This window comes from Homarus americanus, unplaced genomic scaffold, assembly GCF_018991925.1.
Source record: "Homarus americanus isolate GMGI-L3 unplaced genomic scaffold, GMGI_Hamer_2.0 scaffold52512, whole genome shotgun sequence".
NCBI lineage: Eukaryota > Metazoa > Arthropoda > Malacostraca > Decapoda > Nephropidae > Homarus > Homarus americanus.
This window is the reverse complement of record NW_024735442.1, coordinates 15,676,571-15,700,968: the sequence shown is the minus strand read 5'-3', so window position 1 is coordinate 15,700,968 and position 24,398 is coordinate 15,676,571. Positions and strand designations below refer to the sequence as shown.

At 41.1% G+C, this 24,398-nt stretch overlaps 1 protein-coding gene across 1 annotated transcript in view; it reads right to left on the bottom strand.

The window, feature by feature from the left end:
• Nucleotides 1–1,216: 1,216 nt before the first annotated feature.
• The window catches only part of LOC121871067 (MAM and LDL-receptor class A domain-containing protein 2-like), a 33,018-nt gene continuing 9,836 nt past the window's right edge, over nucleotides 1,217–24,398 (bottom strand). Inside the window, exons 17-41 of the mRNA XM_042373178.1 lie at nucleotides 16,881–24,139; nucleotides 16,150–16,345; nucleotides 15,542–15,731; nucleotides 14,785–14,985; nucleotides 14,321–14,475; nucleotides 13,977–14,124; nucleotides 13,295–13,458; nucleotides 12,122–12,270; nucleotides 11,723–11,858; nucleotides 10,714–10,989; nucleotides 10,441–10,594; nucleotides 10,142–10,262; nucleotides 9,255–9,498; nucleotides 8,649–8,809; nucleotides 7,802–7,957; nucleotides 7,511–7,642; nucleotides 7,041–7,214; nucleotides 6,573–6,717; nucleotides 6,107–6,277; nucleotides 4,976–5,148; nucleotides 4,344–4,491; nucleotides 4,050–4,244; nucleotides 3,099–3,303; nucleotides 2,752–2,904; nucleotides 1,217–2,063 (exon numbers count right to left, since the gene is read on the bottom strand). Of these exons, the coding sequence (XP_042229112.1) occupies nucleotides 1,886–2,063; nucleotides 2,752–2,904; nucleotides 3,099–3,303; nucleotides 4,050–4,244; nucleotides 4,344–4,491; nucleotides 4,976–5,148; nucleotides 6,107–6,277; nucleotides 6,573–6,717; nucleotides 7,041–7,214; nucleotides 7,511–7,642; nucleotides 7,802–7,957; nucleotides 8,649–8,809; nucleotides 9,255–9,498; nucleotides 10,142–10,262; nucleotides 10,441–10,594; nucleotides 10,714–10,989; nucleotides 11,723–11,858; nucleotides 12,122–12,270; nucleotides 13,295–13,458; nucleotides 13,977–14,124; nucleotides 14,321–14,475; nucleotides 14,785–14,985; nucleotides 15,542–15,731; nucleotides 16,150–16,345; nucleotides 16,881–24,139 (11,384 nt within the window). The 3' untranslated portion in view covers nucleotides 1,217–1,885. The remainder of the gene's footprint in view (nucleotides 2,064–2,751; nucleotides 2,905–3,098; nucleotides 3,304–4,049; nucleotides 4,245–4,343; nucleotides 4,492–4,975; nucleotides 5,149–6,106; nucleotides 6,278–6,572; nucleotides 6,718–7,040; nucleotides 7,215–7,510; nucleotides 7,643–7,801; nucleotides 7,958–8,648; nucleotides 8,810–9,254; nucleotides 9,499–10,141; nucleotides 10,263–10,440; nucleotides 10,595–10,713; nucleotides 10,990–11,722; nucleotides 11,859–12,121; nucleotides 12,271–13,294; nucleotides 13,459–13,976; nucleotides 14,125–14,320; nucleotides 14,476–14,784; nucleotides 14,986–15,541; nucleotides 15,732–16,149; nucleotides 16,346–16,880; nucleotides 24,140–24,398) is intronic.

Genomic DNA, 24,398 nt, shown 5'->3' with positions numbered 1-24,398 from the left:
TTCTGTAGAGAGCTATATAGTGTTCGTCAATCGTCATTTGCAAACAGACTGTTCAATGTAAGCAAACATATCAGATGTATTAACGAATATAAACATCAATAAAAAATTACATTTAAGTAATTTATTAAAGGTACGATACCGAATAATTAAATAATTAAATTTATTTATTTTACGTGGCTCAATATTGATTTTATATAAATATCTTCATTATCGAGAATAGATCTTGATTTGATCTCGGAAACTGGCGTAAGCCATGGAGGTCAGCAGCCCTTATCCTCGGCAGTACACCTTTTCACATATCCGTTGAGACATTGTTACCTAACTATTTGACAAATTTCATAACCGAATGGCAACAGAAAACATATCGAATGACAATCTAAAATAACTGTTTGTTCATGCTAACGGAAATGATTGACATAAGTTATGAAGTTGACAGACGTGAACAATCAACGGACAGTCTACATATAGTTTGAGAATGTAACAATTGGCGAATGACATACCACCAACAGTTATTTTAGATTGTCATTCGATATGTTTTCTGTTGCCATTCGGTTATGAAATTTGTCAAATAGTTAGGTAACAATGTCTCAACGGATATGTGAAAAGGTGTACTTACGTCGCTGCTGCACATGGGAAAACCTCGCTGTTAAGAAAAGTCTATTTAATTCTAAGGCGTCAGGACCAAGTGTCTAGATCTTCATTTATGTGCCGACTGTCTTGAACTATATAACACTAGGGTAGACACTATGATTTCGTCCAAAAATATATTAGAAGTACAGTACATAATACTAATGTAATTCAGTGCATTCCTTAATCCTAAATTAGGTACTATGGTATGAAGTTCTTTGCGAATCCAACAGCTGTAGAATATATATACCAGTAGCCAAAAAGACTTACCTATTTTTTCTTAATCAGGGCTTATTATTTTGTACAAATACTTTTGTTAGCCATCATATTATCGTGTTCTATGTCAAAAGTTTTTCAAAGAAAACGAAACTACAGAGGTATGAGTCAGGGACTGAAGTGACTGTTACACAGAAATATGTGATGAAAATAAAATCTAAATCTAGACAGATAAATCATATACATACATATATATATATATATATATATATATATATATATATATATATATATATATATATATATATATATATATATATATATATATATATACATTATGTTTTTTTAATATATGTATAAATTACACAGATCATAAAGGTTTTTGCTTTATTAAAAAAGTCTTATAATAACTACATAATTATTCAGCAACACACCAAGAATACACATATACTACATAGCTTAGAACTGTAGAGAAAAGGTGATTTTATCCGTTATGTACTTATGATACAGAAGAAAACCCTACACTACACAATACATTGAACAGTACTGAACAAATAACACAAAATACTATACCAACTTTAATACAATTTAGATGTTTAATACAATTTTCAGTGAAGAATGAAACTGAACGATTGCTTTCACGATTCTATATACTTATCTTTAATTTCTAATATATTCAGTGATGCAACTATATTATAGTGATGACTGTATATACACGGTTATGTTTGTTTTTATATTTCCCAGATAATCCATTAAGGAGTAAAGGTGTTTTTTTTAAGTTATGTGAAAGTGAATAAATAAAGTTAACTACTGTATAGTGTTTATGGGCTCCCCAAACTATAGTAATGTTTGAACCTTTGAGTTGACCCTTAAATATATACCAAAATTTGTCCTCTTTAATATCCTTTGGTATTAATTAGTCACTTTGCCATCAGTCTTAATTCGCACTATATTACACTCGCCAAACTCAACTGACAAGCAATGTGTGTGTAAAACCAGTCGACAAATTAGACGGTCTGGATAAACCTCAGCGATAGATATATTATGCATCGGTTTCACTTTTTGTCTGTGTCGGATAGTTTGGAGAATCGAGATCCTCCAGTAGGTAGCTCTCACCAGGATGGGTCTGACTGGTGCTTGGTTCAGCAAACATGAAACTGGCATCGGTCTCGTCAGTTTTCTTCGGTGAGGCGACATATCTGACACCACTCGCTGGCGGCCTGAGGAATAGATAAAACATTTAATTCCTCTTATGTAGGTGGTATAATTGATCCAGAAAACATCTATAATCCATCTTTAAGAGCCATATTACATAGTTATATATGTGTGTGCATGGAGACACACACACACGAACACTAGGCATTCTATAGATTATCCAAGAAGATTTTATCGGCATTTCAGTTCTTATTATAGATCGTAACTTTCACTACCAGCCGCTAGGATCCGCGTGTCTCAACAAGGACCTCTGAATTTCGCTAACTCGTCACTGAAAAAATATAGAAACTTACTCTTCTCCCTTAATGTCTTACCTCACTAATGCTGTCTGATATAGTAGAGTTTCCTTCTAGAATAAAATCATTTTAATCTCCTAAGTATACTGGTTACCGATTAAATTATAAGTCGACAAATATTCATATATCCTAGATGTTCTTTTTCGGTGACGTAAGGAGTTGTGATGGTAGCTGGGAAGATATAGTACAAGTAACAACAAAGAGCTGGAGCATATATTATTAAATCTTTTGGCCACGTTAACAGTCCCATAACAACCAAACCTAACCTAACCTAACCTAACCAGACCTAACCTAAGTGAAAGTGTTTTCTCGCGAAGATTTTCTTTAAGTGTGACTGATTTATCGCAACTAATGGCCAATTCTTCGTCGCCCATATTTAGAATCAAATATATCTTACGATTTCTTCCCAACGATGACGAATATCACGACGCCAGCAAGAGCCAGGGCGATCAAACTCCCTATGACGATCCCGGCGATGGCACCACTACTCAGTCCCGTGTCAGTTCCTGTGTTGATGGAACACCGCGTGCCGTTAAAGTAGGTGTTGCAACTGTGTAAGATATACGTAGGGACAATATTATTATCTGTGTATCATGAAACACCTGATATGAAAACACTGATTATTTTACCACCAAATAAATGAAAATATTAACTTATGTACCATCTAATGCCTTATAAGTTTAAAAAAAGAATATACTGAAACTATTCAACCAGGAACATAACACCTAGTAGAGCAGTACTAACCTGCAGGTAGGTGCTTGTTTCCCTGACACGCTGCACTTTCCGTGTTGACAGTAATAAGACGGACACGTTCCACACAAAGACTCGTCCGCTAGGTACGAGTTGCAGTCGGGGTAGCCATTACACACGGTTTCCACCCTTAGACACGGATGATTCTGCATATACCTGTCCGCACAGTAGACATAACCTGGCTCACATGGAGTACTGGCTGTGGAGGGAGTGAAGCATACAAGATAGAGTACTGGTTGTGGAGGGAGTGAAGCATACAAGATGGAGTACTGGCTGTGGAGGGAGTGAAGCATACAAGATAGAGTACTGGTTGTGGAGGTAGTGAAGCATACAAGATAGAGTACTGGTTGTGGAGGGAGTGAAGCATACAAGATGGAGTACTGGTTGTGGAGGGAGTGAAGCATACAAGATGGAGTACTGGTTGTGGAGGGAGTGAATCATACAAGATAGAGTACTAGTTGTGGAGGGAGTGAAGCATACAAGATGGAGTACTGGCTGTGGAGGGAGTGAAGCATACAAGATAGAGTACTGGTTGTGGAGTGAGTGAATCAGACAAGATGGAGTACTGGTTGTGGAGGGAGTGAATCAGACAAGATAGAGTACTGGCTGTGGAGGGAGTGAATCATACAAGATGGAGTACTGGCTGTGGAGGGAGTGAATCATCAACATACATATGACAACTCGAAATATTATGTAGTGAAATTATATGAATCTTTGTAAGTCAATATGGAAGAGATGGATCCATTTTGTATAATGTTTATGCAAGTTGAAGATATGAACAAGTACAGTACATGTGGATATTTCTACTCGTTGTCTTCGTCCTTTCCAGCTGTCACCTACAACCGTGGTTAATTATTCTCTCCTATTATATCTCCTCCTTTCATTTAACTTTCTGTATCCTACACAACTGTATGAGAATGCAATACAGAATTCAGATTTATGTACCAGGGCATCCTTGTTCATCAGCAGCGTTGGGACAGTCTGTAATACCATCGCATAAGAGCAGACCGGGTATGCAGGTGTAGGAGCCGTCACCACAAGGGAACTGGGTGGGGAGGCAGGCGTGAGGGCCCTTGGTGGTGGTGGTGGTTGGTGTTGTGGTCACCAGGGGACGTGTCGCCATGGATGAACATGTTATTGCTGAAAAAAGGGAAAATAATTCAAGATTCTATCCATAAATTATACAGTTTTAAATACCTCACATTAATTAAAACGCAAACTAATTGACAACTGACTCACAGCAACCCTGTTCGTCTGACCCGTCAACACAATCAGCATAACAGTCACAGAAGAAGGAGGCTGGGATACACTCCTCCGTGTTACACTGCTTCATACCAGGACCACAAGTGTTGTTGATGGGTGGAGGTCCTACACCACTTGGACACTCCTGAAATACACAGTTTATAAGATCCAAGAGTAACCTAACCTAACCCTATCTTCGTCCAATCTTCCACCTGATTACATCCAAGCCGATAAACATTCCCACAGATGAGGTGTTTGAGTCTTGGAGCATATTAGTGAGTTATAGCAGAGGATATTAGGCGGCCGTGACCATACTAAATAAAGATGAACAGCGAGGAACATGGAGGTATAAGGACGCAAGAGTCTAATTTATGCATCATCTAGACAAACAGAATGAATACGAGATACGAGAAGCTTATTGAAGTCTTAACAATTCCCTTTCACTCAACATGGCTAGATCTAAACATACGTTAATAAGTTATAGTCCCAGCGTTATATTTTTGGCTATTTTTTTTTACCTTGTTTTGCAGCTAGTTTACGTTAACCAATTACATGCAGTTTAATATCTTACAGCTCAGAGAAGTATAGTTATCATACGAACCTTGAAGAACCTCGACCAAGAGTCTTACCGGTGTGAAGGAGACGTCATCTAGAGCGACGTAGGTGTTGCGCGGATCGCCAGTCTCACCCTCGAACACAAACTGGAATGGTTTACTAGAGGACACGAGCTTTACCTCTTCTTGCCACAGCGCCTCGTAGTTACCAATTCGGACCACCAGAGGCCACCGCTTGCCAGTACTATCTGTTGTGGATATAACTTACTATATCACGTATTATTGTTATATCATCTGATTAACTAATACACACATGAATTAATTATAGTAATCAAAATACAGAGTGGGGATCTTTCTTAATTCTTATGTTGATTAGTGTTTTGGTGAAGTTCTTACATAAATAAAGTAAACAGCAACAGTGGTAATCTCTAAAAACAATATAAAGCGAATGAACAAGTTATCACGTCTATTGAATAAGTTATAATAAAGTTCTCATTTGCCACCCACTGTAACTTAAGCACAATGTATAGTCTTTCTCCTGACTCAAAACACCTCGCAGAATCTGAACACAGCATTTTGAAACATCCTCATGAGCTCAGACATCACAAAACTTAAGAGAAGGAGCACAGAAAACACCTAATACTCATGAGGTGGCAGGAGGGATCAGTGAGCACCAAGAAAAGATACAGTTGTGTGTTATGCAAGATGAATGTAATGGTAGTAAATTTTCAACCACGGAGAACACGATGCTGTACCTGTCGAATGAGTAGAACACCACCAAAACCCACAGTCTCTTACCCATGCGGAGACAGTGATAACCTAAACTTACTTATATACCTGACCATACCACAAATACTGAGGAGAATGTAAAATAGTGCTTCTGAGGCTTGCAATAATGGTAATGGATCCAGAATCGCCAAAATATTCGGAATCATCACAACTACTTCAGATTTATCAGCCTAGTTCAGCAGTTATTTCAGGACTGCTGTGTGTGAAAATAGAACTAATTCGGATTTTGTTATTTATATAGACGACTCTGATTACTTTACGAACCTTTCCGATACAATCTGGTAAGGGCTGTTGAAATCCGTATGGTTGTAACTTAGAGCCAATCAGATTAGGGTGAAAAAGGGTGATGTTTTTGAAGAGAGTCAGAGTTGTATATTAAAGTAATGGGAAGTGACGATGATTGTTGGATGCATATACCTTCAAGATAAAGCCTGAGAGAGCCGGGGTTGGCGGTCCTGTTGTCGTTGTGTAGGTAATACCAGAAGCGGATGTAACAGATGTCAGTGGACGCTGGATACTGTGTCCCTGTCTTAATGGCTGCTACTTTACCAGGATCATCTGAGTCACTGGCCACATACAGGTAGTAACCTTTGAAAGACGAGGGAGTTATTAGAAAGTCTCTGCACTTGAACATGTAAGGCTTTTCAGTTCGTACACTAAGTAGGTTCATACACTTCCTTTTACAAACTAAGGAAGGTGATTCTTCTTGTTATAAAACATGAACAAAAGTTTAGGGTCCAAAAAATAAACGACTATACTGTACTGTACATCAATCTACGTCTTTCCCAAACAGTGTGTATGTGATACAGTGTAAAAGATTATAACCTAACCTAACCTACGTTTATGATCTTGTATCAGTCTGAAGAATGTTAAACATTCTTACCAGAAGAGCCGAGTGTGTGGTCATGTGAGGGACCGTAGTGAGAGTTAAAGGAACGTCTGCCTCGGGACCAGTCCTTGTCATCGTCATCACAGCGCTGCCACCCACAGGCCGTCAGCCAGTTCTCGTGGTCAAAGTTACAGTCACCCTTGAGAAATATAAAGTTGCTCCTACAGATGTGTGTCATGATAAAAAAAAGGTGAACAAAGCTTACAGTAGTTATAAGAAATAGATAAAATAATACTCGAGATAAATCATGTAATTTTTTCTTCTAAAATATAGTATTTAGGATCAGGTAAATTAAAAACTTTGTGGAGTTATAAATAATTTGGGCTATATATATATATATATATATATATATATATATATATATATATATATATATATATATATATATATATATATATATATATATATATATATATATATATATGTATACTGACATTAATCGAGACTAAATATAGTAATTACCTGGACATTGTCACACTGGAATTCATCACTCTTGTCTGGACAGTCATACTTGGCATCACAGCGGTACTGGCGGGGGATACAGGAGGCGTCAGCACACGTGAAGTCCGTCGTGCTGGTACATTCATCAGACGGCTCACAGTTCTTGAATGCTAAGTCATCAATTGCAATATAGGTCTGGAAATGATAAAATTATTCCAACATTAGGATGTAAGTCAGTAGCGTATTATATATAGGTCAAAAACTTATCTCTGCTTCAAGACGGATAAATGTTAGTTAATAAAATGGAAATTTGTAGCGTCTCCTCACAAGGCATATACTGTACTCAAGGATCAATAAGAGTCGACTGTCAAGGCAACAACACAAAAAACCTGACATATAATAATCTAACTCACGAAAATCTATTACATTTTTACCAAACACAATTATTCTGGCAGTATAAAATGAAATACAGTTAATACGAAGTAACATACCTTTTGGTCGCCGTGAGTAGCCTTGAAAAATAATGAAAAGTCTCTTACATCGCTGACCATAACATATTCCTTATCCCACACTTTGGAGTTTTCCGACTGTTCCCAGAGTAACTCAGCGTAGATACCCTCCACCTGTGTAAGAGAGGTATAACGCTAAACTCTTCACCTTACACATTTTATTTTATTTATCACTGTGAAATGAGAAAAAGAAACATGTGATTAGCAGAGAAAAAACACAGACCACAGTGGGAAGAAGCTTGTACGCCGAAGAAATAAAGCACATGTACTTACAGAATCAAATGCAGTCCTCGTAGTTTTCCTGTAGAGAGAGAGAGTAGACGGCTGATCACCATCTGTACCCAGGTAATGGTAGAACGACACGATGCAGTTGTGTCCTACCATTGAAAATACATGCGACTCTAAAATTGCCACCTGCCCTGAGAGGCTCTGTGGGGGGGGGGAGGGAACCTGTCATTACTGTTTTGTAGGTTAGTGCAGTGATGAACAATTTATTATGAACCAAAAACAAGGTACAATGACTGAGAACGTAACTTTATGGTATCATGTCTGTATTTTGTAAGTCACTGATTAATAGATTCATGATAGATAAAGAGGTTTTCACTGAAGATAAAGAAAGACAATGTTTAAAATATATGCTTTTAGTTTTGGTATATCATAGTTTTATACAACCTTTTCTTTATTTTTTTTCATATTTTAATAAAGTGGCTGCCCTTTACTTTAACCCCCCATAAGTTATCAGAGAAAATTACAGTTATCACTCCTCTCGCTTCATTGCACAAATATATCTTATGTCAAACTTCTTTCCTTATACATAATCGTAATATTGCTACTCATTAACCGTCATTGGAGTATGTTAATAATCTAAAGTCAAAACAGCAATTCAGTATTATCTTTTTCTATAAATATGTAATGTATGAAATATCGTGTTATCAGTTGCCACACATACCAGTCAAGTTCTTTATCCAATTAATGAAAAGTACGAACAGTTTATTTGAGAAAAATAATATGGGACTTGAGTTGATTTAGATATTGAAATAAGTCAGTGAGTGAGAAGGAGCGTTCATTGGGTTGACTCAGTTGACTCATACAGGTAAAATACTGAAAATATACCAGTTACCTGATTCTTGGAGGAGCTGAGATCATGTGTAGTGGTCACTCCAGTGTAGTCAGCCGCTGGACCTGGTGGATCAGCTGGGAAACCTGTCCTGGTCCAGTGACTCGAGTCGGCACTTTGTTCAAACCACCCACACAGGTCCGTCTCGAAATCACAACTTTTACCTGAAGATATCGAGGTCAATGTTAGAACTTTCTCAAATAAAGTACAATATATCCACCTTCAGAAAACTACTACAACTCTCACCTGACGAATATGAAGCCAAGGTGAGAGAGTTTCTGGTTATGTCTGATCTGTGTGCTGGTGTTTAGCAATATCTTAAAGTGGTCTTACATTATATCGTTTGGAAGTTCCGTGTATATATATAATTTTTTCTTATCCTTTTTCAGTCTTGTAAGTTCTGTATCGTAATGTCTTAAGACGGCCAGTTTAAACCCAGATCAAAGAACAAAAATAATTATCATAACAATAATTGCAGTGTTTACTGAAAAGGATGTCAATAATTATCATCATTATATTACTTTAAGTTTCTGCTTTTCATTATGGGTTTGGCTTCATGTTTAATGTTAAAGTTATTTTGAATAAGTTCGGCTGTAGCTTAACACTCACTACACTCCTGTTCATCGGTGCCGTCGCCGCAGTCGTCCACGAAGTTACAAGTTTCAATCGGACTGTAACATTTCCCGTTTGCGCAGTCCAGTTTCCCAAGCGGGCAGAAAGGCTTCGGGGTGGTAAGATCATCTTCTCCAGGAAGGTGTTGATTAGAAGAACGTTCACACTCTGGCGACATGGACAAGTCATCCAGAATCAAGAAGCCATTCCGGTCCGCGGGAGAGGCGCCCTCCAGCACCACCTGTGATAACAGATGATTAATTCTTCTCAGTTCGAGTGTTCACAGACTACACACTGAAGAGTTGAAGGGCAAAATGATACTGATTTTTCAAATCCTATGTGTGTACTGATTTCAGGCTAGTTTGTTGGGCACTCATCTGCAACTTACGCAAAGTTAAGTGCAGAACAATAATGACGACCAGAAGGAAAGCACAAATTCATGATTGGCTTATTAGACTAAGGTCGAGAATACCTGAAGGGCCATTGACCTCAGTGCCATGTTAGAGTGAACGATAAAGGGGTATTCTATGAAATAAAACCCCGTACACTTTCATCTGGTGACAGTAATGTCCACAGGACGGGAACTGTAATATTTTAACTATTCTAGACAAAGTGGGAGCAGGTCCCAAGTGATATCAAGTGCCAGGTCTGTTAGAGATGTGACATTTGGAGTGGGAAGGAGATGACGTGATGATGGTGGCAGAGATCTGTAAGAGGATGTGTCGACATATTCAGGGATACAATGGGGAAGGTTGTGAGAGCTAGGCCACTAACTCTTCACCCTCTTCATACCACTTTGGATTCCCTAAAATGACCATGACGAAATCTACACTAAGTGTCATACTGTATGTCTGTCGTTTCCCACCTGTATAAGTGTCACTCACCTGGAAATCCCCAGAATAAGGATCCCCGCCGTAAGTCAGACTGAACTTGAGCCAGACATTCTTGGCCATATTGGAGATAGTGGAGAGAACATTGGTGCCATTCTCGTAATAGGAGATACGTCTGGTGGTGTAAAGAGAAAGAGGACAATACGTCCCTATTATTTCATGATTCCTATAACCACTTTCTACCAACTAAAACTTATTACCTGAAGCTTAGACACCCATGTTTATTTTATATGAAGTGCAATCACTCTAATATTACTTGGTGGTGGGAGTTAGGTTAGGTGTGAGTTACTGACTTTAGGACCCTGATGTGGCCCGGGTTGTCTCCGGTGGCCTGGTACCAAAACCTTATCTGGCATTCGTAGACAGTGCTGACGATGACGGGGGAGTGGAGACGGGCCACACGGGAGGTCTTGCTCTGATCCATCACGTTCAGCACCACATAGTGACCTGTTGAGGGAATAAACTCACTGTGAAACACTGCCGGCCACTGGTAAACTAAAATGTCACCAACCCTTTACTCCAGTGAGACCTTCCTAACCTAATCTCCTCTGGTCCAGTTTACTCACCCTTAGTAGTGCCCAGTGTGTGGTCATGGACGGGTAAAGTGCCAGAATTATCGGAAGACGCCCGCATCACCAACCAGTCAGCGTTGTCCTCGATATCTTCCGTCCAGTCACTCGTTATCCCAAACTCAAAGTCACAGCGGTAGAGGAAGGAGCCACACACCTCAGGGGCCTCGTCCGAGTTATCGAGGCAGTCATCCGAGTAGTCACACACGAGACCCAACACGACGCAGGTGCCATCGCTGCACGGGTAATAGTTCATATCCTTGCAGGTCATTCCTTGAAAGAAAAATGTGTACATTTAGATTGAGAGAATCTGTGAAATGGGTGTGATGCAATATTTCATGACAAAATTAAGGCACTGTAGTTACAAAACTAATAACACACTTAACAAATGTACAGTGAACACAACCAGAAGGCTGCTCATAGATACACATGCACTCACTCACACGCTTACACATACACACACGTACAATCAAAGACAAAAGTCGTGTCGCGGTTTTGTCCGAAGATTAATATAACTCTTGAAACATTATATATGAGCCCCCTACCACAAGGCAGAGCGCACCAAAAGTTTTAGCCCTTCGGCATATGTTTTCACCAAATTTCACGACACGACTTTTGTCTTTCATTGTATACACACTATTTAACAACTTATCAGGTAATCCCATATCGACCCCTATACGCCATCACCTACAAAATAATGTTAATCTTAGTTTTTTCTAATATCCTCCGGCGATCTCTTCCCCGCTTCAGTAGTCGTTAACAAGAACTATGAGCAACGTAGATACTGATGTGGTCTATAACAGGTGAACTCTACTATGATCGTCCCCTTTATAATAAGACCTCGGGGTCCTTCTTGTTCGCCACCTTTCATCAGCCACCTCACACCTGATGTATACATTCTTTTCTCAAAAATTTCCTTCCCATTCTCTCATTATGTCCATACCACCCTAGACAACCCTAGTGAGCTCTCTGTTTGATACATTGCAATCCTGAAGTTGTGTGTTACCATCTGGGGGAGGACTGGGAGGGACACACTCCTCAAAGGCGATGTCATCTACCGCACCACCACCCTCGTAGCTGATGCCTCGGTGTGCCTGGATCCTCACCTTCTGCACGTTCAGCTCACCTAAGCCAACCTGCACCTGAAAGCAGATCACATACCTTAGGATCACAAGCAGCAAACGTAAGTGATGAGGCAGAATTTAAAATGGTTAGGTTAGGTTAAGTTAGATCTTACTATTTGCCTTTAACATGTCCCCAACTACTCCTGATCTTACATGACCATCATACAATTAACCACCAATGTAACAACTGTAAGATGGAGGGAATGAGGCTAAATTTTCAACGTTTATTATTCTTACAACTTATTACAGATAAGACAGAAGAATTGGTGGAAGAATCTTACCATCTGCCACTGGTTGCCATTGTCACCATCCAACAACCACGCCTCCACACTGTCCCCGGTAAAGGGTGTGACCAGCACGTGAAGTGACCCTGACTGGGGACCTGACCACCAGTACCAGATACCCAGGCGACAGGTCTTGGCGGTCTCACCTAAGATCAAAATAGACATCCATAGTTCTTAACACATTCTTGGTAAATACTGACACATAATTTGTACCGTATACCTAATCTAGAGGTTGTGGCTGTGTGGTAGGTCATGCATGGACATATTTGACTGCACACACGAATCAACCAGACTTAACAACCGTAGTCCCACTTGACCTAACCTGCACACACGGATCAACCAGACTTAACAACCGTAGTCCCACTTGACCTAACCTGCACACACGGATCAACCAGACTTAACAACCGTAGTCCCACTTGACCTAACTGCTCAACCAGACTTAACACACGGCATCAACCAGACTTAACAACCGTAGTCCCACTTGACCTACTTGTCCCAACAACCACAACCTGCACACGAATCTTAACAACCGTAGTCCCACCTTGACTTAACAACCGTAGTCACACTTGACCAACCAACTTGCACACACGGATCAACCAGACTTAACAACCGTAGTCCCACTTGACCTAACCTGCACACACGATCAACCAGACTTAACAACCGTAGTCCCACTTGACCTAGTCAACCAGACTTAACAACCGTAGTCCCACTTGACCTAACCTGCACACACGGATCAACCAGACTTAACAACCGTAGTCCCACTTGACCTAACCTAACACGCCTAAGTTTAGATTCTAGTTGATGTTATACACTGCGGTTCACTACACAAGCGTACTATAAACACGTTAGTCTAATAAGTATATACGGTCTATGACACAGTCGGCTATCTAGCAATAATTAATAAGAAAAATATATGAGGTGTATAATTCCAAACTTTTTCTAACCCTTTCTCATAACCCAAAATACATGAATTAATAAAAGAACAAATAAATAAATAATCAGATTAAGCCCATTATCCTCATTATCCTCATTATCCTCATTATCATCATCATTATCCTCATTATCCTCATTATCATCATTATCATCATTATCCTCATTATCCTCATTATCATCATTATCATCATTATCCTCATTATCATCATTATCATCATTATCATCGTTGTATCATACCGATGAAATATTCGGTGGCGAGGTCGGTAACGTCATCATAGTCATCTTCCACAGACCACACATAAGCGTAGTAACTCCTGACGTCATGAAAGGTGTGGTCGACACCTGGCTTATACTGCTGCAGGGGAGGAGCCACTTGATCATTACCTGTCGACAGCTCCCACCTGCAGAAGAGTAATACAGAGATCCAACCATGCAAATCAACCCAAGCAATTGAAAATGACAGTGGGATAGGCATGGCAATATAGCTACAGCACACGATATTAAGCCTTCGGAGCACTAGGAGACACCATGGACGGCACTGTACTTCATCGCCATCCACAATCCCAAAGGTTAGAGTTGAGGATAATTAAACGTGGAGCTTCTTGTAATCTATATTTATACTCAGTTAACTATTTCCTCACCCACACCCTTCCTCTGTACTCATTCACTCACTCATTTCCTCACCCACACCCCTCCTGTCCTCACTCACTCACTCACATCCACATACCATCTTTCCTCACCCACACCCCTCCTCTGTACTCACTCATCCACATACCATCTTTCCTCACTCACCTACACCCCTCCTCTGTACTCACTCACACCCCTCCTCTGTACTCACTCACCCACACCCCTCCTCTGTACTCACTCACTCACACCCCTCCTCTGTACTCACTCACCCACACCCCTCCTCTGTACTCACGTGAACAGGACACCACTCTTGCCCTCAGACTCCACATCATCCTCGGGGTCATCATCTGGACTTCCTATCCCTGACAACTTGGTGTGATTGGTGGCCTTCATCTCCCAGCCACACTGATCACCATTAAGAAACGGGCATATTGTTGACACTGCCGGAATAGAAGACATATTGTTGTAATTATTCAGGGAGAAGAAGACATATTGTAGTAACTATAATTCAAATGATTTCATAATACAGAATTTGTACAGATGTTTTATATTTCAAATGACATCATAATATTTGTACACAATTTAATCTATTTTAAATGACGTTATACTATTTGTACACTAACGAAAACTACTCACCACAACCATCTTCGTCATTCGCACAGTCAAACACAAAGTTACAGTGTTTTCTGATTGGTATACAGGGGCCGTCACTACACTTGAACTCATCATTGGTGCAGTTTTCAGGGTGGACTGTTGAGTGTGGTGTGGAGGTGGTAGTCACGCCAGCCAACCTTCAGGAAATAACGTGATCAGTATAATGTCAATGTTGAAATCGTGAACTTAAAGTAAACACAAACTCAGCTGCGGTGGAGGAGATATACAATGTACAAATAATTCCTAAGTAATTACGTGTATATACAGTACCTCACACTATTACAATGGGCAAAAATATCAATGGTATTAGGTGAACTCAGGTGAACTCAAGTACTACAAACAGTGGTAAACAGTAAGCTTATTCGACCAAGGATGACCCCAATAAAGTCACCATATTCTTATATCAAACAAGCTTACATACACCCATAATGACCAACAAGACCAACCAGCATTTAGGATCAAACACGAAGTCGTCAAGAGCGATGGTTCCTTGATGGTTGACAGCGGACCTGACCTCGATAATGATCTGGAAACTTCCCTCACCAAGCGGCCCTAGATAGGTTAGTTGCACCTTGTCCCACAAACTGAGAGAGTCGTCGGCAGGTGATTCCATACTGAACACCGTCTTTGTTGACCCCGATTCTTGCCTGCAATCAATATGGAAATTAATACACACGCGACTGGGAGGATAATACTATTCCTACCTCAGTTTAGTATCAATACAACTCTCCATCTACCAGTTCAATTTGTATTTATCTCTGTTAATAATAAACTGGCTATCAGTCTTAACCCAATTTTTTACAGTGACAAGTATTGTTATTTTATATTTATGCAATTCATACTTTTAGAGAGCAGATCTTCGTTGTAAGTAATAACTGATATCCTCATAGCATAATTCAGAGTGAGGAAATAGTCAAATAATCAGAAAATAACTTTAAAAATATATCAGTAAAAATTAAGAATGTACAGTAGAAAGCAATGATCAATACGAATATTACCATGTCAATATTGTTATTATTATCCACTCTGTATCTGTATTTTTCTGGTTAAATAAACTGTTTCAATATCAATAATAAGATATAAACAAGCGTGGCCAAGTTGTGTTAGTGTAGGACTCATTATGTATCTGGCATTGGGCTAATCAACAAATCCATAAATGAAATATAAACGTTTAACAATATTAAAACTGCGGATATAAATTACCGAACTGAGACGGTCAGATTTCCAAACCCAGGGCCGTAGAAGTAGTGGTAGAAGAGAAAGGTACAGTTGGAGCCACTATATAACTTTAGACTGAGGAGCTGGGCAGTCTGGGCCTGTTGGTCGGGGACATCCATGTACAGATAGATGCCCTCAGGAGACCACTCGGTATGGTCGTAGTTGGGGCCTTTGTCTGTGGGAGAGAGGGTGACGTCATTACCATAATACACTCTACAGACAGATGTTATGGTCTTATAGGTGTTGTCATGAGAGGGGTTTACTGGGCACTGTCCCCGTACTAGAAGTTATAATGCTATGACTAATAAACTTTGTACAGAAACAGTCTAATTGAGAATTATACTTTCACAAGAGATGGAAAGTTGTTTGTTGTAGGGAAAAAAGCGTCGATATCTATTACGTAGACTTAACAATTTTCACCCTCTCTAGTTGTTTGCTAGTGAAAATAAATAGAAATTTGAGCTTAACATAATTTTCAATCCGTTTGTTGCTAAGCGGTTATCGCCTAAGTCCGAGCCCTAAGAAGGTATTGCTTCATCTGAATTGCTATAAGGCGAAAAAAACCGCATCTGTTTGTAAGATCGACAAATTACCATAAGAAACTTCTCTTCCCGATGCCAGAATCCAATCAGTGTCATCATCAACACCATTCTGGCCTTGAACGAACCAGCCAAGCATCCCATCCTCGAAGGTGCTACGGTGGTACTCGGAACACTCTCTGGGGGTCTCGTCCTCACCGTAACCACAGTCATCAGCCAGGTCACACATATTTTCTTTGGGTATACAAATCTGAAGAGAACAGAAATAATATCATTCTTAATTCCCGAAAGTTGGGGTCTACTGAGGGAGTGAACGGCTCTTAGCGCGCACAGCTGTCGTAGGAACTATATAGACTGACATAACAAAACTAAGGTGAGGGTATAGGTCCACACATGATGAGATGTGGGGCACTGATGATGTAGGAGAGTGGTGAGCATTCTGTATGAGGGAGGACACTCTTCTCTGTCTGAGGGAGGGGGGGGGGGCACTCTTCTATGTCTGCGGGAGGGGGGGGGGCCACTCTTCTATGTCTGAAATGTCTTAGCATTTCAGTAATATTTTTAGGGTAAGAAACTTTACGGTGAGTAAAAGACTAAAAATAACCTACATGAGATGAAGAACCTCATTCCCAGGTCTCAGTTGTCGTCAGGTGGAAATGTTTGGAGGACAAGGTGTTTCTCTACCGACTAACCACGCTGCCAGATGATCCACAACATTTTGTTAATATATACATGAGTAAGTTTTCTTATTGGAGTTAACAAGAGAGAAGTCATGTGCATCTAACCTGTGATAAGGCACAGTGGTAGAAGGAGGGCGCACAGTTTCCTTCTACAGGTGGTGGGTAGCCGCAGTCTTCAAACTTGGTCTCATCGATGGCAAACACTCCAGTTTCACCTTCCTTCTCCAGTAAGTACAGCGACAACTGGAAAGCTGTTATGTGTCTGCCGATGTTTATATCTTGAAATGTCCAAATATGTGACGTCGCGGCCTTCCTGCTGAAATACTTGATGGTGGTGTACCTATCGCTGGTTGAATTAAGGCGCAGCAACACGTCACCTCCGAGGTCTTCATCCCTGTAGTACCAGAATGAGTAGGAACAATCTGGTTTGGAGTTTTGGTACCAGTGAGTAAAGGCCTGTGCTTCCTGTAGCAGAGGTATGTCAGGGTAGTCTTGGTGTAGCAGGAGGAAGTGTCCCTTATCGTTACCAGTTTGATCGGTAAATGGTCCAGTTACATCCGTGCCAGAGTTGGTATCATTAGCCTGGGCTCGAATCCACTTTACTGCATTAGTCTCGTCAACATCTTGCCAGCCACACGTGTCATTTTCAAAATGGCAGACGGCGGGACAGTTATCCTCATCACTATAGTCATTACAGTCATTGCGGAAGTCGCACACCTTTGTATTTGAGATACAACCTTCCAGGGGACAAAAGAACTCATAGTCGGAACACATAGTGGTCCTGCATTTTGTTGAATAGGATATGTCATCAATAGCAATGTCTCCGTCATCTACCGCGCCAGCCCAACCTTCAATCAATATTTGGAAATATCTTGAATATGTAATAGGCAAATCTTCTCGAACCCAAAGATAATCGTCTGTGCCGGTAGTCTGGAAGATTATATCAGTCCTTCTTACTTTTGGATTTGTTTCCACGACAGAAACTCTCAGTGAGGAGTTCAGGTGATTCCTCATCATGAACCAAAACCTGAAGTGACAGTCGCCTGTTGATGGGAGGAAAGGTGGTCCGGATATTTTGGCATTCTGGCCTTGTGAACCTTTGATACTACGCAGGTACAGGTAGAAGCCCGTCTCGTTGCCGTAAGTATGGTCATAATCTGGACCTACATCCTCATCAAGCATCTCACCATTCTTACGCATCCAGTCCAGTTCATCATCGTCGGTGTGTTGCTGCCAGTGACAAAAGTCGGCCTCAAAGTTACATCGTTCAGGAAACTGTTCACAGGTGTCTGGATATTCATCTGTATTGTCGCCACAGTCATTACTGAAGTCACATACCTGACTATCGTTAACACAAACACCATTACCGCAAGTGAACTGGTCATCCGGACACACATGTGGCACAGGAAGAGCACAATTGTGGAAATGAACCTCATCAATTATAACATGTCCATCATCGTCAAAATTCTGAACTCTGAACCTTAACTTCCAGCCAAAATCCCGTGCTAGAATTCCCACTGTCTGGTTCTGCCACACCTCACCGAAGTCATTATAGACCAGCCACAATGTAAGTTCCATGTTATTTGTAAGAAGATTAAGCTCAAGAGTCGAATCTTTCCCACCTTTCATGAAATAAAAACTCATTGTACATGATGTAGCAGAAGCTCCCAGTTTATAAGACACAAGGTCTCCTTTAGTGTCAGTGCCCGCACCCAGGGCAAATACCTTCATCACATAACTATCACGGCCATACGGGGAGCCACTTGCCCGCATCCAGCGACTTGATCCATAACTCTGGTCTGCCCAGCCACACTGGTTAACGTCAAAGCTACACTCAGCACAGATAATTTCGTCGCTGTTATCACCGCAGTCATCCTTAAAATCACAAACCTCAGTGTTTGGGATGCACTTGCCATTTAAACACGGATACTGATTGTGACAATCATTTTCAGTGGTGGTAGTACTGGGGATTGTTACAGTGGGTAATGTGTCATTAGAGGGTGTACAATCCTTAGTGAAGGAAATATCATCAATTGCAATTACTGAAGGCAGTCCACCTGTGTAATTTAAGGTAGAGCCAGTTAGAACAAACTCCAACAGCTTAGAAATATCTTCACTTGGCGGCATAATTTCTATACGATCCCAGTATTGTCCGATGGAGCCAGATACCACCTTTATATCTTTCTGCAAGCCATTAGAGGAGTCCCTAACTGACACCACCAACTGGTTCACCTCAGGTCCGTAACTATAATAATAAAACCTTAAAAGACACAGTACTGAGGGACTAAAAATCACAGGACTGGTTACTATGCCTTGAGTAGCGGCGCTCTGTTTATCGTTACTCTCAATGTACATGAAGGAGCCGTCAGCAGTGTTCCGGGTGTGGTCACGTAACGGGATGATATCTTGGGTGCTTGGTGACCCGATCTGCCAACTGCTATCTTTATCTATTACCCAATCACAACTTGAACTATCCTCAAAGTTACAACGGCCAACATATTTATCACAACCTGCTAGAGTGTCGTCCTCATCCGAGTAATCTCCGCAGTCGTCAACAAAGTCACACTCCTCGAACATTGAGACACAAGCAAGATTTGTACAAAAGAAATCTCGACATATATCATGTTGTGGTGACGGAAGGAAACATTTCTCGAAACTGAGGTCATCAATCGCCATGTAGCCGTCCACATCGAAGTTTTTCTCGCCTTCAAACTGGACTGTAAACTCACTACGTATCCTACCTATATACGCCATACCATACATCCACTCCTCCCTGTGGTTAGAATATATCTCTAGTAAGGTAGTGGTTATGTCACTCACATTGTAAGAAACTTTAAGGGTTCCCACATCCTCAGTAGGTTTGTCACCAAGTATCTCATACATCACGTACCAGAACAACATGCGACACTCGGCAGCTGAGTTGTAGAGGCCTGGGCTCATAAAGATGGGATTGTTTACGTCTCTGTTATTAAGAATCCTTGGGGCGACTGCCACATAGTGTCCAGCACCAGTCTGTAGTGTGTGGTCTACAGGAGGACCATATGTGTTATTGGTGTCCTGGCCCTGAAGATATGCCCAAGACAACTCTCCCCCCACCTCCACGTTCCTCCAGGTACAGTGTTCTCCCACACCAGCTTCAAAGGTGCAGTTATACCCACAGAAATTCTCATCTTGTCCTTGGCTACAATCTTGAACAAAATTGCACATTTGATCTGGTTTTATACACTTGTCTGCATCACATATAATGGTACAGTCTGGGATTGTTCCATTGGTACAATTGTTAGCAGATATTACCACTTTATCTAAGGCAATAATACCTTGTTGTCCATGATCAGACACCGCAATAAAGTCTAAGACAGTGGCGTAGAGAGTTATATTAGCTGTCACTTGAACGAACTCCCAGTCAGCGTGAACAATAGTGTTATGTTCCCACAGCACCGCTCTCGCGTTATATTCATCATTATCCATCCCCAAGGATAGACTGGAATGGCCTAAGCCTTGAAGATGATACCAGAAGCTCACGCACCACACACCTGGCTCTAACATATCTGTTTTCAGAGACGCATAACTATCAAAGGCCTCACCAGATGTATCAAAGTAGATAAATCCTCCATATTGAGAAAGCGATGTGACGTCTACTTTTGGACCATACGGATTAGACAATTGGTCAGCTGTCATCAGAGACCAGTCAGTGTTAAGTCCATCCTCGGCATTCCTCCACATACACAAGTCTGTCTCAAAGTTACACTCCAACATGTCCTCACAGCTCACTAGCGGCTGGACATCATCAATGCCAATAATTGTATCATTGAACGACTGACCTTTAAAACCAAGTGAATAATAAGATGTACTGTCAGTGCGCAGTCTGAACAAATTCCACTCCCTACTGAAGATGCCAGTAATTTTAACCAAGAGTTCATCATCTGTTGCCTCGTCTATGTGCTTGTACACTTCAAGTACTGCTTCTTCATTATTATAAAAGCTATCCGAAAAAATCCAAAACTGAGCACATTTAAACTGGGGATGAATTGTATCCGAGTACATAAGAGCAGATCCCACTCCCGTCAGCCTGAAGTAATGACCAAGTGACGTCTGTCGGGAGTGATCTTCTGATGGGCTCCTGATGCGCCCTTCTGATGGTGTAGCAGACACCCTCTCCCAGTCAAGAGGATCTTCAACCGACTGTCTAAAGTTACATGTTCCTTTTTCAAAGTCACAGAGTTGGCCAGTAAAGCAGCTCATAAAATCAACTGTAATATCATCTACAGCAATATCTCCCTTCCCTTTCATCCACGGAGACGCTTTTAGTATTATGTCAAACCGGGCATCTACATAATCAAGGAAAACTTTGGCCGGTAACCAGTCAATTCCTTGCTCACGTGAACGTTTCCAGACCGACGTACTGTTAGAGCCTTCCGACTGTAGCAGTACTTCCAAATTACCAATGTTAGGTCCGTGCATGTGATACCAGAAAGAGAAACATGCTCCACTGCGTCCAATGTCCACAGGATTGCTAACTAATCTGGCAACATTATCTTTTCCGTATGAAGTGCCAACGTAGATGTAATGTCCCTTATCTGTCTTCAGCGTGTGGTCTGTGTTTGGTCCTGTGTCCTCTGTTGGCGTCGGTCCCTGATGACGCTGCCAGTCGAGGCTATCCATAGTATCTTGAGTCCATCCACACAGTTCATTTGAATCTTCTTCAAAGTTACAGTCATAAAAGGAAGGTGTATGGGTGGGCAGAGGGGTGGTCACAAACGGAGGCAATGTGGAAATTTCACAGTCACTTGTGAAAGCAATGTCATCTAAGGCCACAGGGTCTATGTCTGATGCTGTTATGTTTTCATCAACAAAAATGTCGAATATTATTTGAAAGGTGTTAGACGTTATTATAGGGGTTAATTTTACTTCTTCCCAAATAAAATCCAAAGTCGAGTTGTGGAGACTTATGAGCGGAGAGTCAATGCCCTTGACTCTTAAGACAACAGATAACGTGGAATTGACTATATTTTGCATTGAATACCAAAATGTGATACAATTGAGGTTGTGAGGTACACGACTCGAATACAGTTTAGCAGCATCACGCTTTGTTTTGTCCTTCAGATGAGCCACCATATAGTGACCTGTCTCAAAGTTTATAGTGTGATCTACTATGATACCTCCACCGTCCACTCCTGAAGCTCTCTCCCAGTCAAACGTGTCGTCCCCGCCATTTATGTTGAACCAGTCACAGAGGTCACACTCGAAGTCACATTCGTGGGCTCTTGGGCAGGAATCAGGAATGAATTCTAAGTCATCAATTGCAATAAGACCAGCATCGCTAAGCCCTGTCACCCCCATAATACCTACAGAAAGCTTGCGAGTATTTGGAAGAGTTACCATCCCGAGGGACCACATCTCATACGTACTGTTTGTCCATGTCTCAATGGGGGTAAAGTCTGAACTATTATCTTCCTTCACGAAGATTATTAGTTGGCCAAGACCTTGTTCTGGCATGTGGTACCAAATCCGGAAACACTGAGTGCCAATACTCTCATAAACAGGAGATGTAAGGAGTGCAAAGTCATCAGAGGAGCCTGTTGGCGCGAGGTAGGCGTAGTAACCCATCTCACTGTTTGCTGTGTGATCCACCGGGGGAGTGAGAGGGATCTTGTCTTTACCGTTGGCTCGTGTCCATTTTGTAGTTTCTGTTGTCCCTTGAGACCACTGACAGAAATCAACTTCAAAGTCACATTTTGATGACTGAAGTTTCTGGGTCATCTTGATGTCATCCACAGCGAGTAATCCTGGTCCAATCTCCCTCCACTCAGCCTCTAGCATCATCATGAAGTCGTCATCACCATCAAGTCTTGCCTCGAACAACATCCACCGATCATCCTGAGAATCTTTCAGCTCAAGATACGTGTTATTCACCCCGGCAGCCATCTTTTTCTGAATAAGTCTGAAGACTCCAACGTTTTCCCCAAAGAAATAATACCAGAGTGAAAAGACGTTGTCGAAGGTCGTTGTTTTGGACTGAACAGTGCTCTCTAGTATGGCCTTATCGCCTGTTTCAGCCATTTCATCACTGAAATCTGCATAAACATAGAATGTTTTTCCTGTGGTATGGTCGTGAAGATCTTCTGGATACATATCACTCTTCTTCCAATCGAGTTGGTCATTAATTGATTGCCTCCACATACAGTATCCACCATCGTAGTTAGGATCATCAAAGTTACAATCCAATCCACCAACATCAAAATTGCAATTTAATAATTCAATATCATCAACAGCAAACATAGTATGAGACTTCGCCCATTCAACATTGTCATCAAATACTGGTGTAGCTTCTAAAGAAAACAGATAATTGGCCAGTGGTTTGTGTACCGGGATGATCATTTCATTCCACCATTCTGGGTGTGGAAATTGTGTGGAAAAATTAGAGAGTAAGACAGTATCACCATGATCTTCATCTTTAAAATATAAAAGAGCGTGTACGTTACTGCTCTCTTTCCGATACAGCCACACATGGAACTCACAATATAGACCACCATTATTGGAAAGTTTTGAACTATGTAACACTGCTGTTTTACCCTCAACACCAGCTCCCTCTGTGAGAAAAGCATAATGACCGCCGCTAGTGCCGAAGGTGTGGTCCAGTGCTGGGTGGTCATACGGGGAGAGATCATCAGCCCGCAAACGGCGCCACGAGAACACTCCTTCGCTGACATCATTCCACATGCACATGCCGTTCTCGAATGAACAATCTTGACAGTTAGCTTCATCAGCACCATTCATACACTCTGTCACCCAGTTACATACATCAGCCTTCGAGATACATTCATATGCAATCCCACAATAAAACTGATCATCACCGCAAGGATTAAAGGGAGGGGCAGGTGTAGTGCCGAGAGGAAGTGTGCCGTTCACTGACACACATCCACTTGAGAAGGACAGGTCATCGATTGCAATGTCTATATAATCGTAATATCTAATAACTCCTTCAATGACAAACTGGAATGATTGTGTCGACTGAGATGGGACAGTTCCACGATCCCAGAACTGTCCTTGTTCACCAGTCCTGCTAAAGACCAAAGTTTTCGCGCTGTACAGGTCCCACCTAATGTACACGTTCAGCTGTTGAATATTCATGCCGTACATATAGTAATGGAACCTTAAAACACAATTTTTTTCTTCTTTAGCCTGAAGCACTGGGCTGAGGAGCCAGGCACGTCTCGGACTCGACTCCCTAGCATCAGGCTTCGTAGTATACTCGGAGATATATAGGTAGTGGCCGCTAACAAGTCGAGTGGTGTGGTCTACGGGAGGGCCGGTCAGGTGGCTGTAGCGGCCGGCGGGTGTTGGACCCGATCCAAGTTGCCAGTCTGAGGGAAAAGTCATCGTAAATTTCTTAAGATTTATATAAAGATTTCCAAAAGAAAATTTACATAAAAAAGTAATAATCAATTTCATGGTTGTACAGTACAGTTTATAAACACAATTAAATAAAGGCTGGGTTAAGTATAAGTGGAGGATGATTCTATTATGTTCAGTGTTCTTGTCTTTCCTGACCCTATCATTAAGCTTACAGGCATATACCTTAGATGCTTCCTTTATGAAAAACTCAGAGATATGTAATTTTCA